The 17,402-nt window shown below is 41.7% G+C and overlaps 1 protein-coding gene across 5 annotated transcripts in view; it reads right to left on the minus strand.

Moving 5' to 3' along the window:
• PCSK4 (proprotein convertase subtilisin/kexin type 4) overlaps window positions 1–17,402 on the minus strand; it is a 73,769-nt gene that overhangs the window by 47,177 nt on the left and 9,190 nt on the right. For 4 of the 5 annotated variants that reach the window (XM_075205512.1, XM_075205527.1, XM_075205522.1 and 1 more), the window contains exon 4: window positions 1,499–1,627. In XM_075205512.1, the coding sequence (XP_075061613.1) occupies window positions 1,499–1,627 (129 nt within the window). The remainder of the gene's footprint in view (window positions 1–1,498; window positions 1,628–17,402) is intronic. The other variant, XM_075205517.1, reaches the window with a different exon arrangement.

Consider the following 17,402-nt stretch of genomic DNA (forward strand, 5'->3'; position numbering starts at 1 on the left):
CTTTTTTTTTTTGCTCTTTTACAGTGCTTTTAGTTGTTATACAAATGATTGCCTTGGCTATTGTGTGACACAACATGCAAATTTATCACAAATATTTTGTTAATTAAAGTCAGGAACTAGACTTATTGATAAGAGAAATATGAGAAAATCAACATGTGCTTAACATATAAGAATAAATATATTAAATGTGAAAATACACTGCACAACTAATGCTCTGAAAAATGGAGGCACTGGAGTGATTTACATATATCCATCACAACCCTTTAAAGATGCACTACCACCTGAAATGGTGAACATTTTTGTTTACCAGCTTAAAATGGCTAAACGCCAATCAAAAGCTGTTCCATGATTGCAGCTTCTGATTAATAACTAGGGCATCGCAGTAGATAGAGATATCTGCTGCTTTTTCTGTCACTTCAAATGCAGAAGCAGACCCCATAAGTTTCTATGGGGGCTGCTATTTTGCACTATTTAAAGCTATTTAAGTGTCGAAGCTGGCGATAGCCAACGTAGCCTATGGGGAGAGCATTGCGGTAGAGGGATCTTTGGATCCCTCACCACAACTTACCTACTCTTCATTCCAGTCACTATTGCAACGATGGCCACTTTGCGATAGTGACCGTAAAGGTCTTCACAGGAACAGAAGTTTTTTGTGACTGCCGTTCCTAGTGAAGAATTTTAACAAACAGTCACAATATTTCAATCCTTATCTTTTTATGTTCTATGTGAGTGTCTGCCCTTTGAAAACTTAAAGCAATAAAACACAGTTTTGCGCTATGTACATATTTTTTGTCTTTTTATGCAAATATCAGGGACAACTACGAACAATTATGCATTTATAAGTTGTTACCATCTGTGATTGAATTACGATTTGGTTTTGAAAGAAAGAGAGTGAGGAAATACAAAGATATTCCGTGCTGCAAGTTGGTCTAATCACTCAGGACCCTTCGGAGAATTTAACCTAGGTGGAACTCTGACCCGCTGGATGAAAGACAGCTATAGATGTGAGACACATTGATCAAAATCTCCTCCTGTGAGAAAGATAACAATGGGGGAAATCGATCCTGGGGACTTTGTATTTCAAGATACACAAATTCAAGTTACTGACTGTTGAAAGTGAACATTTAATTTTAGAAGGAGGTCTAATATGTTTGATATTGTAATTGAGATGGAGTTTTAACTGTTTTTGGTAATGAGTAAAATCTTCTTATTTTTATTTTTGGAAGCACCTGCATAGCTCCCACTTATATATTAAACTAACAGAGTTGAGTTGGAGGGGCTAATTCGCTCCAGGTGGTAATAGAGCTTTAAAAGGGAAAAAAAAATCCTTAATTTTTTGGTGGCTTTGCAGCAACACTACTCTTAATAACAAGGTCCTGAAAATGCCTTTTGTTTGAAGAAGACAGTTAAAGTGTAGTTTTATTTTCATCTTAGCCCACCCAAACCTTACTCTTAATTGATTCTTTATCTGTAATGTATAAACATAAATATTCCGTACAAAATTTGCTGCCAGATCAGGGTGATCTTTTTCAAGTCCATCATCCAGGATAGTTACCACCACACCTTGTCCTGTGAAACCGTGACCCCATGCAGTTAGCACGTTCAAGTCCGGACTGACATCATTGTTCTGTGAAACAGACCATAGAGAATGTGTCATGTGAAAGGGAGGAATATATGACTACATGTATTACTGATTAGTACACAGTTTTTCATATTATTACATAAAATTGCACTTAGAGGCCTTTCAACTAGACAAGAGACAAACCTCTCATATCAACACTGCAGTAGTAGGTCCACAAATATGTCAATTTTTCCTTTCATATAACGGTCTACAGACAGCTAAATTATCTTGATACCCCTTGCTAATTTGGTGCATTGCACCAGTGAAACTTGACCTCAAGACCTTGTCCAATCCATGATTTACCCATTAACACATATATACGTCTTAAACACATGGAGAAAGAAAAAGAGAAACACTTTTAACGCCCATCAACCATTCTGGTCAATAGAATGCAGTGTAATGTATGCAGAAAGCGGCAATCTCCCCACCCTTCCCTGCAGAAGGGATGGATTAAAAAGTCTCAGAGTAGCTCTCAAAGAAAAGGAAAAAAAAAAATTTAAAACCCAAAACGTAAAATCTATGATAGGCAATTGCAACCTGCTGCTCTTTATCCTATTAATATTTCATAGTGCAATGCAAAAATGCATGACCGCTAAAGAGCTGACAGCCACAAGGTTTGCAAGCTCTCTGGAGTGACCACAGATTGTCACACTGGTGACAATAGAACTGTAAAGCTTCTTTTGATAAGCAATTTTTACGTAATTTTTCCACAGAGGTGGCGGTGTGATAATGTTCACTAACATTACTGATTTAGTTTGCCAGGTGTCATGTGACTTGCAGAACCCAAGTTACATGACATAGTGAGCAGAGAGCAACCGTCCCATATTTCCTCTGCCATCAAATTACCACTGTGAACCTTCCCAACTGACTGGCTCAGTAGAGGGACACTTTTTATTTTTTGCAGTGGCCACCATATAAATTTGCCACGCAGATCAATTTTGGAAAAATTACAGCATCATATGAAAGAGGGACAAAACGTCTGTGGTCTTTGAGCTTTAAATGATATATACGGAAACATATTTGTAGAGAATTTCTGCTGTGCTGTTTAACAACAAAATGCAGAAAATACTTCAAGGCAGCACAAAGATACAGTTAGCGATTAATTTGCATTAAGTGTATGTTCATTGATGCAAACACAAGGGCACAACATATTGTAGGCATTCCCACTTCTTCAGGGGTTGTAAAACCTGGGCTGTGGAAATCACACAATACTCAGCTATTTTTGGCTGTGGAAACTGGTTGGCCAGTAGCAGAAGCTGAAAAAGTATAAAGTATCACGAATAAATCTTGGGTTAATATAGTCAAACCTTAAGGAAGGTGGAATTGACAACAGAAACATTTAGCAGGAGAAACTGTGATACTACCTATTTGTGGAGTAGTTTAAGAAACTGCAGAGGGCAGAAAATAAAAGCTAAAGCTAATGGTATTAAATGAACTGCATATTCTATACAAAAGAAACACATTTATCTCTAGTTTAACACCACAAAAGTTACATGCAAATTAGCGAAAAAGGATATGTTTTTGAGTTCCTTAACTAAAAAAATAAGAATTAAAAAAAATATCACTTTTATACAACAGCTTTAAAAAAACAAACAAAAAAGAAAAATAAGAGATTTATAGTTTTCATTTATGTGAGCTGAATCACTCCATGGCAGCCTTTGGAATGGGTTAACGCTTTAGTCAGTTGAGTAAAGACAGGAAACAAAATGAGATATGTCTTTAGAATAGGTCTCCTTTCTCTAGTATCTTGAGAAATTCCCAAGCTGCCCCTGCAATATACAGGATGGAAATATTGGTTACCATGGATTCATTTAAGGATATTAAACAGCAACTATAACAGTTCCTTCTCATCCTCCATGCAGTCATTACAATTGGGATGTATCCAAGCAAAACAAGTTAGGATGTGTTCAAGAATCAATAACACTAATAGTGCATAATTAAAACTTTATTGAACTACCTGAAGGATTTTCCTTCCTCACTGAGCCTAAGTATAGGATGTCACATCTGGACAATAATGACTGGTGAAAGGATGACCATCCAGCTGCTTTACATAAATCGTCTACTGAGGCTTCAGCTTTGCATGTCCACAAGGATGCCACCACATTTGTAGAATGTGCCTTTAAAATTTCAATCACTTTCCTTCTGTTCTGACATTTCTTTTTTTTTTTTTTTTTTTTTTTTGTTCAATTTTTTTATTGAGGTATAAAATATCACATATACAATTAAATGCATTATGAATAAATACATATTTTCACAATTCTCATACAATTAAATAAGTCACCAACATCCCTTGTTTCCTCTTCCCCAATAACCCATCCTATCCAGGACCTAACTATTAGAAGGTGGAGATAAAATAATCGGAGGGTCTGCTGAAACCATTCTTAACCCGTACCACTCAGTATTGTGGAAACTATTCCAAAGTTGTGTTCGTATAGTATGAGGTAAGAGAGTTATAAAGCTCTCCCATGTGCCAAAGAATTGCTTTACTCTAACTTCCTTCTGCAAAGACGTTTCTATCCAGTCCATTCGGAATATGTGATAGAGCTTTTCTTTAAAAAGGGAAAACATGGGAGGCGAATCCTGGGCCCAGACCTGGAGTATGCTCTTCCTGGCCGCAGCAGAAACTGCTAATAGTAGTTTTTTGCATCCTTTACTAACTTTACAAGTATTTGGAAGTATTCCAAATATCGCCCATTCCGGAGACAGAGGTGCATAATTTACCAGGTGTGTGTTAGAGAATCTCCAAATCTGGGTCCAGAATCGTTTAATTGGGGGACACTCCCAAAAACAGTGTGTCAAATCCGCTCTTGGAGACCCACATTTCGGACAACAGTGTGATTCTGATAGACCTATCTGAAATCGACGAGATGGAGACAGATATGCCCTATGATAGATATTTAGGAACATTTCTGTGTAGGTCATGGCCGGTAATATTTTAATGGAATTGGTCAGTGCCTTTAAAAGAACCTCTGGTGTCAGGTGAGGAAATTGTTCCTGCCACAATGAAAGGCCAGTTTTAGAATGGTTATAGTCAAATTGGGTACGTAATAGGGAATAATGCTGTGAGATGGCTTGACGGGTCAGGGGAGGTCTCGAAAGCATAGCCTCTAAGGGATTATCCCAATCCTCCGGAGAGATTTTACTCAGTACTGTATTAATGTAATGTTGGCATTGAAATATTGCTAGATGATAAGGGGCTAGTTGTGGATAAGTAGAGCTTATTTGAGTATAGGTCATAGGTTTTCGCGTATTTGCATCAATTAATGATCTTATCTTAGTAATTCCTAATTTCGCCCAGTTAGTAAATGGGAAGGAAGCTGATCCGTCCTGAAAGTTAGGGTTGTTTAATAATGGGAGGTTCATTGAAATATAAGGGCTTAAATGGTATATGTGGCAAAGCCTATGCCAAAGTTTACGCACAGTATACAAGATTGGATTATTTATAGTTTGAATTGGAAGATCTTTTTCATGTAGATGAATAAAGGCTAATAAGCTAAGGTTAGGAATGAAATTCTGATCTAATGTAGTATTAGTATAAGTATCCGTGTTATGCAACCAGTCTTTAAGGTGTCGCAATTGGGCCGCTTGGTTATATTTGGTAGCATTTGGTAAGTTCAGCCCTCCTCTATTTTTTGACTGTTGTAATTTGATCAACCCAATACGCGGTTTTTTGGAATTCCGGATAAAACGTCTAAATTCTGTATCCAATTTCATTGCATCTGATCTAGTCAATAATAAGGGTAAAACTTGTAATGGATACAATAGTTTAGGAAATATGATCATTTTAATTATGTTTATTCTACCTCCATAAGAGAGGCAGAGATGTTTCCAACCTTTCATCTCATGTTCCACTACATTTATCACCCTAGAGATATTAAGGTTATATAGAGAGTGAATATCTCTTGGTAGTTGGATGCCCAGGTATGGCATGGCCGACCTTGCCCATGTAATGGGAATATCCCTTGCCCATGTTGGGACTATGACACCCTTTCCCAGATACATAGCAGTAGATTTTTCAAAATTGACAGAGAACCCCGAGACAGAACCAAACTCCACTATTCGGTCCATTAGAGATCTAAGAGAGACTTCAGGATTAGATATGTAGATCATTACATCATCAGCAAAAGCTGTAATTTTGATTTCCTGATCTCCAATCCTTATTCCCTCCAACTGCGTCCAATTTTGCAAGACTCTGAGCATAGGGTCCAATACCAAATTAAAGAGTAATGGAGAAAGTGGACACCCCTGGCGAGTGCCTCTATACATTTCCAGTGGGGAACCCTTGATACCATTGACCAATAGAGATGTTTTAGGAGAGGTGTAAAGAAAGGCTACAAGTGCTCTAAAATCAGTGTCAAAACGCCTGCATGAAAGAATTTCCTTCAAAAAAGGCCATGCAACAGAATCAAAGGCCTTTTGGGCATCTAGACTAAGGATCATGTTTGAGGTGGATCCCACATCTGAGGCCACAATCGCTGAAATGGCTGTCCTAATACCTTTGACCGAGTGGCGTCCTGCTACAAATCCCAACTGATGAGATGTTAACAACCCAGGAAGGATACCTTGTAAGCGGTCTGCCATGATTTTTGCTAAAAGTTTGTAATCTGTGTTTAAAAGAGTGATAGGGCGATAAGACCCCTCCATCATAGGATCCTTACCTGGTTTAGGGATAAGGACTGTATGGGCCACATTGAACGATGGATATACAGGACGTTCCCTATGTATTTTTGAAAACAAATCTGCTAAAATATGAGCCAGATCTCCTTCAAGGACCTTATAATACTCTGCTGTAAAGCCATCTGGGCCTGGTGTTTTATTAAGTTTCAAATGTTTGATTACAGTCTCTACATCTCGGGAAGTAATATCTTTTGCCATAGCTTCTCTCTGTTCTGGCGTTAGTGAAGGCAATTTGGCCTCAGTCAAAAGTTTGGACATTAGTTGGGGATTTGGTGTAGAGCCCTTATATAAGGTTGAGTAATAAGTTTGGAAGGTTTCTGTTCTGACATTTCTGATCCATCTCACAAGAGTAGGATTTGATGAAGCATAATCTTCACTGGAACCTTTGGGAAGGACAAAGAGATGATGCGTCTTTCTAAAGCCATTTGTTCTGGATAGATAAACAAACATTGCCCTAACAAGATCTATAGTATGCAATCACTCTTTTTTGTCATTAGTCAGTGGTGGACAAAAAGATGGAAGTATAATCTGATTGATATGAAAAGTTGAAACTACTTTGATAGGAAAGTAGAATTAGACTTTAATACCACTTTATCCACACAGAGGTTTATAAAAGGCTCTTTACACTATGTAGCAAGTAATTGCCCAACTCTTCCTGCAGATGATAGTAGGAAAATGGAAATAAATGTCCTATAGATCTCCTAAATCTCCTGGGGTGTTTTGAGTGGCAAGAATCCAGACCCCTGTAGGGTTTTACATCATGTCACCCTAAAGACTTAGCAGAGGTTGACCCAGTAGTGTAATTGGGATTATTTCTGTTCTGGTCTCCCTTCTTTAGCCCTGACGGGGCGAGAGGGCGGTTTAGAAATACCATCAACATACTGGTTTAGGAATTGGTGCGTCTTCAATTCCCATGGATTTATTAATATGTTTAAAAATGACATCTACTGTATCCAGATTAAATAGAATAGGATCTTCCTTAGTATCTCCTGAGTCACTGCTGGATGACAAATAGAGATTAATGACGGTTCCCAAGGACCCATAGCTAGGTCTTTCATCATCTAAATTTTCACAGATATAAGATCGGTCTCTTCTCTTTCCTTGTTTGTGTTCCTCTTTAGTGACAAGAGTATCACGCATTGATTTCATCATCCAGGAAATCAGCTCTTTAATCTGTTCAGGAACTGGTCCACATCTAATTTGGGCTGAGGAGTACAGCCCGAACAAAAAAACAAAAGGTTCACAATTCTCCTGCAAAGGATTGTTACATGTTCCACAAATACAATTATGAGACTTGTTCATTATCTTCCCTTCAACAGACTCTATAAGAGTGCTAAAAATGAGGAAAGTTACCAACTAAAATCTAAATATTAAAATGTAGAAAAACATGCCTAAATAGTGGCTCACTTCCGGCTCCATAGTTCCTGAAGGATGCAGGGGACCACAGTGCTACTCCATGGTTTTCTTCTGTCAAACCAGCAAACACTAGAGATGTAACTTAACTAAATTGTTCTTGCAGATGCTGCAATTTCCTACATGCTGTTGCAGAATGCTAAAAATGTCCCTGTCATTTTTCGGGCCAAAAACAGCATCTCCTGCATGTCCCTGTCATTTTTTAAAAAGCTCTGTACCATCAAGTAGATTGTGTGAGCAAAAACGGGATTTATACTTACGATAAATCTTTTTCTCTGAGTCCATCTGGGGGACACTCCTTAACCATGGGGTTGAGTCGGGGGGAGCAGTCTGGCACCCAAAGAGTTAACTTTTTTCAGCTGACAGCATATCACCCCCGCCAATTCCCACATACCTCAGTTTGATTACAAAAGCCATTAGGAAGATAGGCCAATCAACCAAGACACACCACTCAACAGAGGGGGGAGTGGAGACAAAACAACGAAAAGACGGGGGGGATCAGAGTGTCCCCCAGATGGACTCGGAGAAAAAGATTTATCGTAATTATAAATCCCGTTTTCCCTTTCATCCATCTGGGGGACACTCTTTAACCATGGGGACTTACAAAAGCAATACCTCTGAAGGGTGGGACCGCTCTGATCTCCTTGCACACAGAACACTACGGCCAAAGGAGGCGTCCCCAGACGCAAATATATTAAATTGGTAGAATTTCGTAAAGGTATGGACCGAGGACCAGGTGGCTGCTCTGCACAGCTGGTCCGCCGTGGCTCCATTACGAGCCGTCCAAGACGCCCCAACTGACCGGGTAGAATGGGCAACAATAAGTTTTGGCACAGGGAGATTAATACGGACATAAGCCTCCCTGATAGTCAGGGTAAGCCATCTGGCAATAGTTTGCTTAGATGCTGGCCATCCCCGTTTGGAAAAGTCAAACAACACAAATAGAGACTCTGTCTTACGTATCTTTGCAGATCTCTTAACATATATACGTAATGCCCTCACTACGTCCAAATATTTATTTGTCTTTGTTCCAGGAGTCTGAGGGTCCTCTCTCTACGGGACCCTGTAGGGCAGGTTTTACCTGCAGCCCCAAGGCCTTGCTAGGACGTCCCTTACCAGTGGATCCCTTGTTCTTGTGCAGAACTCTGGGACTTCCCTGTCTTTTGTTCGGTTCTTGTCCAGAAACCACCAGCTGAGGACCTACCTCCTCCACTGATACCTCGAACACGGGAATGCTCCTCTGGGATGGGACCCTGCCCAGGGTAAGGTCGCGAAAGATGTCACCATCTTTCCCAGCAGCTTCAAAGACCTGGCTACTGACAGCCTCTTGTCCGACAGGATCCTGCCTGTCCACTCCATCTAGGACCTCAACTTGTCCTGTGGAGACAACCTTCTGCTGCGTACCAAGTCCCTCACTAGTCTCAAGAAACTCATTCTTAGACAAGGGATTCTCTGTGACCCTTTCAGACTCTAGAAGTTCGGTCATAGACTGAACAACTCGTCTAGCCTTAGCACCCTGAATGGGTGTGACTAAAACCTTTTCCCTTACTGGAAATTCTAAGCCTGTATAGCTTCGTCTGAACGAAGCAAATCGACAGCCCTGAGCTCTTTCTGATTTGACAGAAGCCAGCGAGGTAATTTTTTTCCAAAACCTGAGGTGAGCTGGTCCCATGAATTCTATCACAATATTCTGGACCTACTCGTCTACCGAGGACCCTGTCTGCTGCCGGGCAAACCCAAGCAGCCCTCCTCCCACCCCACCCTCTGGAACCAGAGGTGGGTGGTAGTCATGCTGCTGGTCTATCTGGCAGCTTGGCGGAAGAAGCTCTCCGCGCCACAGAGGCAAAGGATGACCTTCCCCTACGGGACTGTCTCTTGGATTCCACGGCCCCTGGATTGGTAGTCTGGCCTCTGCCAGACCCGCCCCCGTAAGGAGGCTGTCTGAAAGAACTAAACCTAGGCCTAGCCCTAGGTCTTGGAGTATTTACAGGCAAGGACGTCTTCTTGCCCCCTGAAGCCTGTAAAATCCAAGAGTCTAATTCTGGACCAAATAACATCCCACCCGTATACGGGATGGATTCTAATGATCGTTTAGACTCTGAATCCGCATTCCAAGCCTTTAACCATAATGCCCTTCTAGCTACTACAGCTGTAGCTGAAATAGAAGAAGCTATGGAGGCCGAATTATGGGCCGCTTCATATACATAGCCTGCTGCCTCCCTTAGCTGCATGGCCAGAGGCAGTAAATCTGAATCCTGCAAGGCAGACTAACTGCCCTGCCCAGACTTCCATGGCCCTAGCTACCCAGGTAGAGGACAATGCTGGCCTGAGGCGAATACCGGCGGCCGAGAAGATCGACTTCAGCTGGGATTCTAATTTCTTGTCAGTCGTGTCCTGTAAGGTCGCTGACCCGGGTACAGGTAGTGTAGTCTGACGAACCAATCTCGCCACAGGTGCATCCACCTTTGCCACCTGTTCCCAACGGGTCATATCCTCCTCCTGAAGGGGATACAATACGCCAAATTTCCTTGGCATAGAGAACCTTTTATCTGGATGTTTCCAAGAGGCCTCTACAATATCCCTCAACTCAACTGAGGGAGGGAACCTGTCCACCTGCTTAGAAGCCTTCTTAAAGAGGGAGCGGTCCAAGGACTTTGCCTCCTCTACTTCAGCAAACACCAGGGTCTGACAAACTGCTCTTACCAGTTCGTCCATACCCTGGTGCCTAGAGTTTCCTTCGGACTCTATAATGGACACATCTGAATCGTCCAACAATTCCCCCTCCTCCTCTGAGGAACTCTCAGAGTCTGACACTGACCACAGCGCTTTAGCTGTTTGTCTACGTCTTTTAACACTACGCTTGTGTCTGGGGTTCTCCAGTAGATGGGTAAGCCGGTCCAGGCTTTTAGCCACTGCTGACCAACCCACCTCTCCAATCTGGGAAACCCCCGGGAGGGCTGGGGAGGGAAATACACCGACCCCTGGGGAAAATGACTCATCTGTCATTCCTACTGTTATACCCTGAGAAACAACAGATGTAGCTGGGATCTCAACTGGTTTAGATAACAGATTTACAAGGGTATTAACTCCCTGTGTTAAGGCAGCCGCCCACTCAGGACGATCTACCGTTATGGTGGAGGTGTCTATAGGCTGTTTCACAGGAGCCACAGTGCAGGCTGCACAGATCCTCCCCCCTGATCCAGCCGTTCACTTGTTAGTTTAACATTACATTTTGAACAGACATTATGTTTGGTACGTGTTGTTTTGCTTTTATCTGCCATCACAAGATAAGAAAAACTAAATCACGTTTCAAAATTCACAAACACTTCTCCAATTTATCAAAAAATAAAGATTAAGTTATATTAACATATCATAGTATTACTGATTTAAATAAGACAGGCTTGGAGAACTTTATAGTTTTCTCATAAACAACAGTTCTCTCAACACATCATTGTCTTATAATATACATGTCTACACATGCCCACACATACACACAGAAGAAATAAAAGTGATACTCAGCGGGGAAGATATGTGTCAACAGTGCACTTCTCATCAAATGACTGCTGCAACTGTCCTCCTTTTGAAGCTTGGCGCCAAAAAGGGACCTTCCACGTGCTCACTCAGCGGGGGAGGGGAAGAGGTGCTTCTCAACACATTCCCCTACCACTGGAATCTCCTTCTGTGTCTCTGCTAACAGTGATTTCCCCAATCTACTTAGGTGAAATCCTGTTGTTCCTTTTCCTCTATATAGAGAGTATAAGGTATAATTAGTCAAGCTGAAAGGCTGCAGCAGGTTTTTCAGTAATGACTGCAATTAGCACAGAACACATGGGCCCATTTAGCATTACATTTGGAACAGACAATAAGTTTGGCACGCCCAAACACTTCCACAGCCTTTATCAGAAAATACAGACTAGGTTATTTAACATTTCATAGTATTTCTGATTAAATAAGACAGGTTTGGAGAACTTTATAGTTTTCCTTAAACACAGTTCTCTCAACACCTCATAGTCTTATAATGCACATGCATATACAGAAGAAACAAAGTGATACTTAGCGTGGAAGATATGTGTCAACAGTGCACTTCTCTTCAAATGACTGCTACAACTGTCCTCCTTTTGAAGCTTGGCGCCAAAAAAGGGATCTTCCACGTGCTCACTCAGCAGGGGGGGGGGGGGGAGCGTTGTTCCTCAAACACATTCCCCTTCCACTGGCTCTCCTTCTGTGTTGTTTACTTTAACAGCGTTTTGCCCTCTCTTATATTAGGGGAAAACCTGTTAGAATGTGTTCCCCGCTAGCGCTACTCAAAGCGCGCCATCCTCAAGAATTCACTGCCATCCCCATGGGAGGAGGAACTTGGTATACTCCAGCTGGCTTCCAGGGAACCTCAGCAGTAAAGGCGCTCTCTGCCTAATGGCAGCGCCCGTCCTGCATCAGCGGGGAGAGTCTCTTGTCGACTGCTTCCCGCTGTGAGAAGCGCTTCTTACCTCTCTGTCAGCGGGGCCGCCCCCCCGACAGACGCTTCTCCCACGAGTCAGCTCCGTTTGCATGGAGCCTCTCGCCACTGTCAAAAGAAAAAAACTGCAAAATAAAAGGAAAAAACCTATAACCAGTGAACCCTGTTCACCGTCTCTCTTGGAGCTCTTCAGGTGCAACCTTCTTCCAAGGGCACCCAATTCAAACTGAGGTATGTGGGAATTGGCGGGGTGATATGCTGTCAGCTGAAAAAAGTTAACTCTTTGGATGCCAGACTCCTCCCCCCAACTCAACCCCATGGTTAAGGAGTGTCCCCCAGATGGATGAAAGAGAAACAGGGAATGCTCTCACAATATTGGTGGCGTTATCATAAATGACATATCCTCAGGAGAGTCCAAACGGCATAAGCCATGCTGCAATGACAACCCTTAGTTTTTCAAACAGGTTGTCATCGGTAAGCCGCTGATACACAGATTAGCCTGCCTTTGAATAATCTGGCGTTGTTGGGTACAAGCTGCTGCTGTTCCTGCTGCTGAAGGCAATTCACCAACCCAGTGGGCTGTCACAGTCATATAATCTTTAGTTTGCCTAGTTCCGCTTGTCCACATATCTGTGGTTAAGTGTACAATGGGTAGAATGGCCTTTTGTAGCCCAATAATTACATTTTATGGAACCTTCTGATAAAGGTGAGGAATTGCTTTTCTAGTAAAATGGTGTTGTGATGGAGTTTGTTTAAGGGAACTTCCACAGGACCTCAATTAACTGTCTAAAACTAGCTGCATTAATTATGGATATTGGACGCAGATCTAATACTAGCATAGTTGCCATGGCGCCTGTGATCCGCTTTGCGACTGGGTGACAGCTTTCTTACTTGCTTCCTCTAGCAAAGGATTGTTTAACAGTCAATTGTTGTAAACTACTAGTAGTCGTCTTCTTGGTCTATTTCTGGGATGAAAATCCACCAACAGCAGCGGGACTATCACTCAAGAATTCTTCAGAGGAATCCTGGATAGAGGAGAAGTCATTTATAGCCTTAGCAACTTGGATGCAGGACTAACTCCGACCACTATTGAGGATATTGATGAGGAAGGTGTTGTCGGTGTGGCTTTACAAAGGCTACAAATGGCTAGACAACTGTCAGGATGAGAGCATAAATCTGACATGATGAAATAGAATATTGAATGTCAGGGCCCAAATAAAACATTGCATTGATACTTAAATGAACCTGATTTTCAACTCAGATAAATGTTTGACCTAATGTTTTTAAAAAGGAAACAATTAGCCCCGTAGGAAGTAATTAGGTTGAGGAGACCTGCTTAAGATATGCAGATCACAGACATCCATTGTTATGATCATGTATTCTACATCCTAATTGACTTCCTTTCAACAGGTAGTGTATGCACTACTAAATGTAAATGACAGAGCCATATGCCTAGGCGAGACCCTTGTAGACAAAGATAGCATTTGAAGACTGCCTATACAGGTATATAGAAATATGGGCTTCAAAAGGAAAATGTCTTCATAGTTCATATTTTGGGAAATCTGGTTGTCACTCCATACCAAGGAGCAGAAATCACAACAGGGTTGTGAATGACAGGTACTAGCGGTATCAGGGAACAGCTATAATCACATATCTTTGGAAAAGATATGTCACATTGTCATAATTCCATCATGTTTGGTATTTAAATGTGCGAGAGATTATGACCTGTTTATTGAAGGGGGAGTTATGTCTCTGGGATATATCTGTGAGAAAACAATAGTGACACCGAGGGGACATCCCTGCCCCCCTATTAGCATTAACACGCCCCTGTGAAGAACGTCCCATTTCATTTTGCTTAAAAAACCGGTGTTGGGAAGGAGCAAGTTGTCAGATTCTTGGGGATCAATCTAATTGAAGGACTGTCCAGCTTTCTGATTATTATATTGTTTTTATAACTATTTGCAATTTTTTACTTGTATGTCAAATCTTTATCTAAAGCATTGTACTTTTTGTATATTAAATCTAACAATTTAATAGTTCTGTTCTTATTGCTCTAACACAAATTCATTGCCTGTTTAGAAGAGACAGATTACTTGGCTGGATTAACTCTTTAGAAACCAGTATGTGAAGGGTTAACCGTTTAGCTACCAGAGCACAGAGTGTGCGCAATTGGGTGATTAAATCATAGGGTTGCTACGGGCCTTATTCGTAGCTGGTGGCAGTTGCTGAGAGGTGTGAAGGTTGGGAAGGGAGCAGCTAAATCTGTAGCCTTAGAGGAAGAGGCGAGTGTGAGATTTGGGCTGGAATCTTGTGTGTTCCCTTACAGTAAGCTTCCAAGTCACAAGTACGCAGAGGGTGGGTTGTGACCAATAAAGGGGTTCAGGAGCGGTTTCCTGACAAAATAGAGGTGATATATTGTATGACTGTTGGAATATATGATAAGATATCTAATCAGGGAGTAGCTAGAGGGGCTTATCCCTGACAAACTGTTGTCAGGATTGGGTAAAAATAATTGCACACATAAGAGATGGATTTTTTGGTCTTATGCACAGGAATGACAATGGCTTTCTTCTTATCACTGGCAAGAATTGCAGTTGCTGCATGAAGAATCAAATTTGAGGGGGAATGTACTTTAGTCCAGCGCAGTGGAGAATACTCTCCGTGTTGTGCAAGGTGCTGAAACCACTCTAAGTAGTCATCAGACACTGTTAGCTTAAGTCAAATGATTCCCCCAAATTAGACTTTTGGAAAAGCAGCTAAAGAAATTGAAGGAGGAGATGAAACTAAGCAATTCCGCTAACTATGTAGGACTTGTAGATCAAGTACTTTATTCGCTTCGCCAGGATCCGAGAGTTATCAACATCTTGAAATCAGATCACTACATTTTGGCAGCTGTGCATGATCCTAGGTTAAGAGCTATGTCTTCTTTTTCTTTCCAGCTGACCCAGATCTCAAGAGATGCAATGAGCTCCTGGTCAGCAAGCTGACAGCTCAAGTGGTACATGACACGACGACTCATCCTCCCTCAGTTTCTTGGGAAAGTTTTTTCCTAGCAGCAATTGCCAAAGACACCCAGTGGCGATGCAGATGAGTCCGCACAACATTTTGACATTTGGTCTGGTGTAAAAGAATTGCCCAAATATCGTGACAGTTCTGTCGTAAAATGAACTACAAATTCCACGGGGAAGGTCATTACCGGCAATTACATAAAAGTACAGAGGCTTCTACAATGGTGGATTCCAGCGGGGATGAATCAGTGTGTACATCATCCTCACACAATACTAAGTGTGAGGTTGATGATAGTGTAGAGAGAAGGGAGTTAGCCGATGCTGGCATGCTTGTTAATATTTTGGGTAGAACATCTTTGTTTCCCTGACCTAAAACCACTGTGCACTTGAACACAGGCTTTAGCACATGACGTAGAGGGATTAGTATCATGACTGAGACTGGAGAGTGACAAGAACACTGCTACCTATCCTGTTTCTGTAGGAGTTATGGCACACTAGAATGTCATTGGAGCCTTTGAAGAACACCGACAGCCCTATAATTTGTCTTTCAGCACTGAAAACTGCCACTTCTTCTGTTTCTGTGTGAGCTATGTCAAAGTACAATGTCACTGGAGACTGCCAAGAGCACTGCCACCCCTCCTCTTTCTCTTTCATTAATGACCCTGCTCAACTGCACTGGAGACTGCCAACAACCCTGTTACCCCTTCTGTGTCTCTCTGTGAAATGGTGCTGGATCTCCGTGGAGGGTGGTACTTATAAAATCTAAAACTCGCAAGATTCAAAAACGCAACAATGACGTTTTGCCTCGTTTTCACTTCCGAGGGCACGCCAAAGTACCGAGCCACTCGGTTCTGCGAAGTTTGGGTGGGCTCGGTTCTCAGAGAACCTAGCATCTCTATCAAACACAGGCCTAAGCATGTGTATTAAACAGGCTGTAGCCCGAAAGTGATGTCAGTGAAGAGCATAGATGCTGTGTGCTGACGAGGAAGCCTGTGTACGCCTATATCAATAGAGGATTCCAGGAAGTGTTTTAGGCCCCATGTTTTCTACCAGCAAGCAGCTTCCCTAAAGATTCACCCTTTGTCCCTGCTGCAATTGAGTGGAGCGTCGAGAAACCATGGTAATCCCATCCAGCAAAAACAAAACTCCCTACACTCAACAAACTGCTTTCTCAACTGAGAGCTAAAAAAAACAGGAGGATTCACATTATATACACCTTTCGGGAGTATTTCTTTTCTTGTCTCTACTCAGCTGAATATGAATTAACCCTTTGTAATGGCTGCCATGGAGAATGATGAGGAAAAATTACTCCAAAATGGAGTAATCCGACAGTTTAAATGACTTTTAAGCCCCAAAACAGCTAAATGACATTTTACAATAAATGACTTAAGATGATTTAAGAAATGACAATTTAAACAAGTTTTTGTTTACAGAAAAGCAATTTTTGTAAAATCACATAAAAATACATGTTTACTTCAATTAGATTAAAGGAGAAGTTCATCTTTAGAACTCATAATGTAGGAAATGGAAGAGGAAGTGCTTCAATTGAGCCCAGCTAAGAAAGAGACAGCCGTTCTAAAAAAAACAGTAAATTAGTCGATAAAAGTGAAGTTCAATAACGTTTTTAAGAAATTAAATAACCAGTTGTATGAACTTTGTTTCATTTAGAGGCACATTTCACACAACAATCTTCCTCATCTACATGAATTTGACAGGAGACTCTATGCTGTTACTGCCTCCCCCCCCACTTTCACTAATAAATTACAAGCAGTTTGCTATTGCTGGCTACCATTATCATCATCTGTTATTTGCTTCTGCCCTTGACCACCTGCAAACAGTACAGAAAAGACATACATGCGTTTATATCCCAGTCTGCATCTGTTCATAATTGTGTGAACATGCCCTTACTGTACTCGCCCAACATTAGAACGCACGACCCCTCCCCTATCACGCCCCTCTTCGCGGAAGTGGGTGTAAGTGCCAGAATCACACAAATCTACATAGGCACAAATGAGTGCGGCCCCTTTTCTGGGCATGCATAGACACACAAGATACGCTATGCAAACTGCATAGTACTCATATGTAGATTCCAGCTTGTAGCTATTCCCCTCCTAACACCATGAGACTGCCCTTCTTTCCAACAAGATCAGCACACCCATCTCCTGAAATAATCTGTGCTGCTGTGTACATTCTAATTGACTACAAATTGCTTTATATCCAGCCACTT

Source organism: Mixophyes fleayi, chromosome 1, assembly GCF_038048845.1.
Source record: "Mixophyes fleayi isolate aMixFle1 chromosome 1, aMixFle1.hap1, whole genome shotgun sequence".
Lineage (NCBI taxonomy): Eukaryota > Metazoa > Chordata > Amphibia > Anura > Limnodynastidae > Mixophyes > Mixophyes fleayi.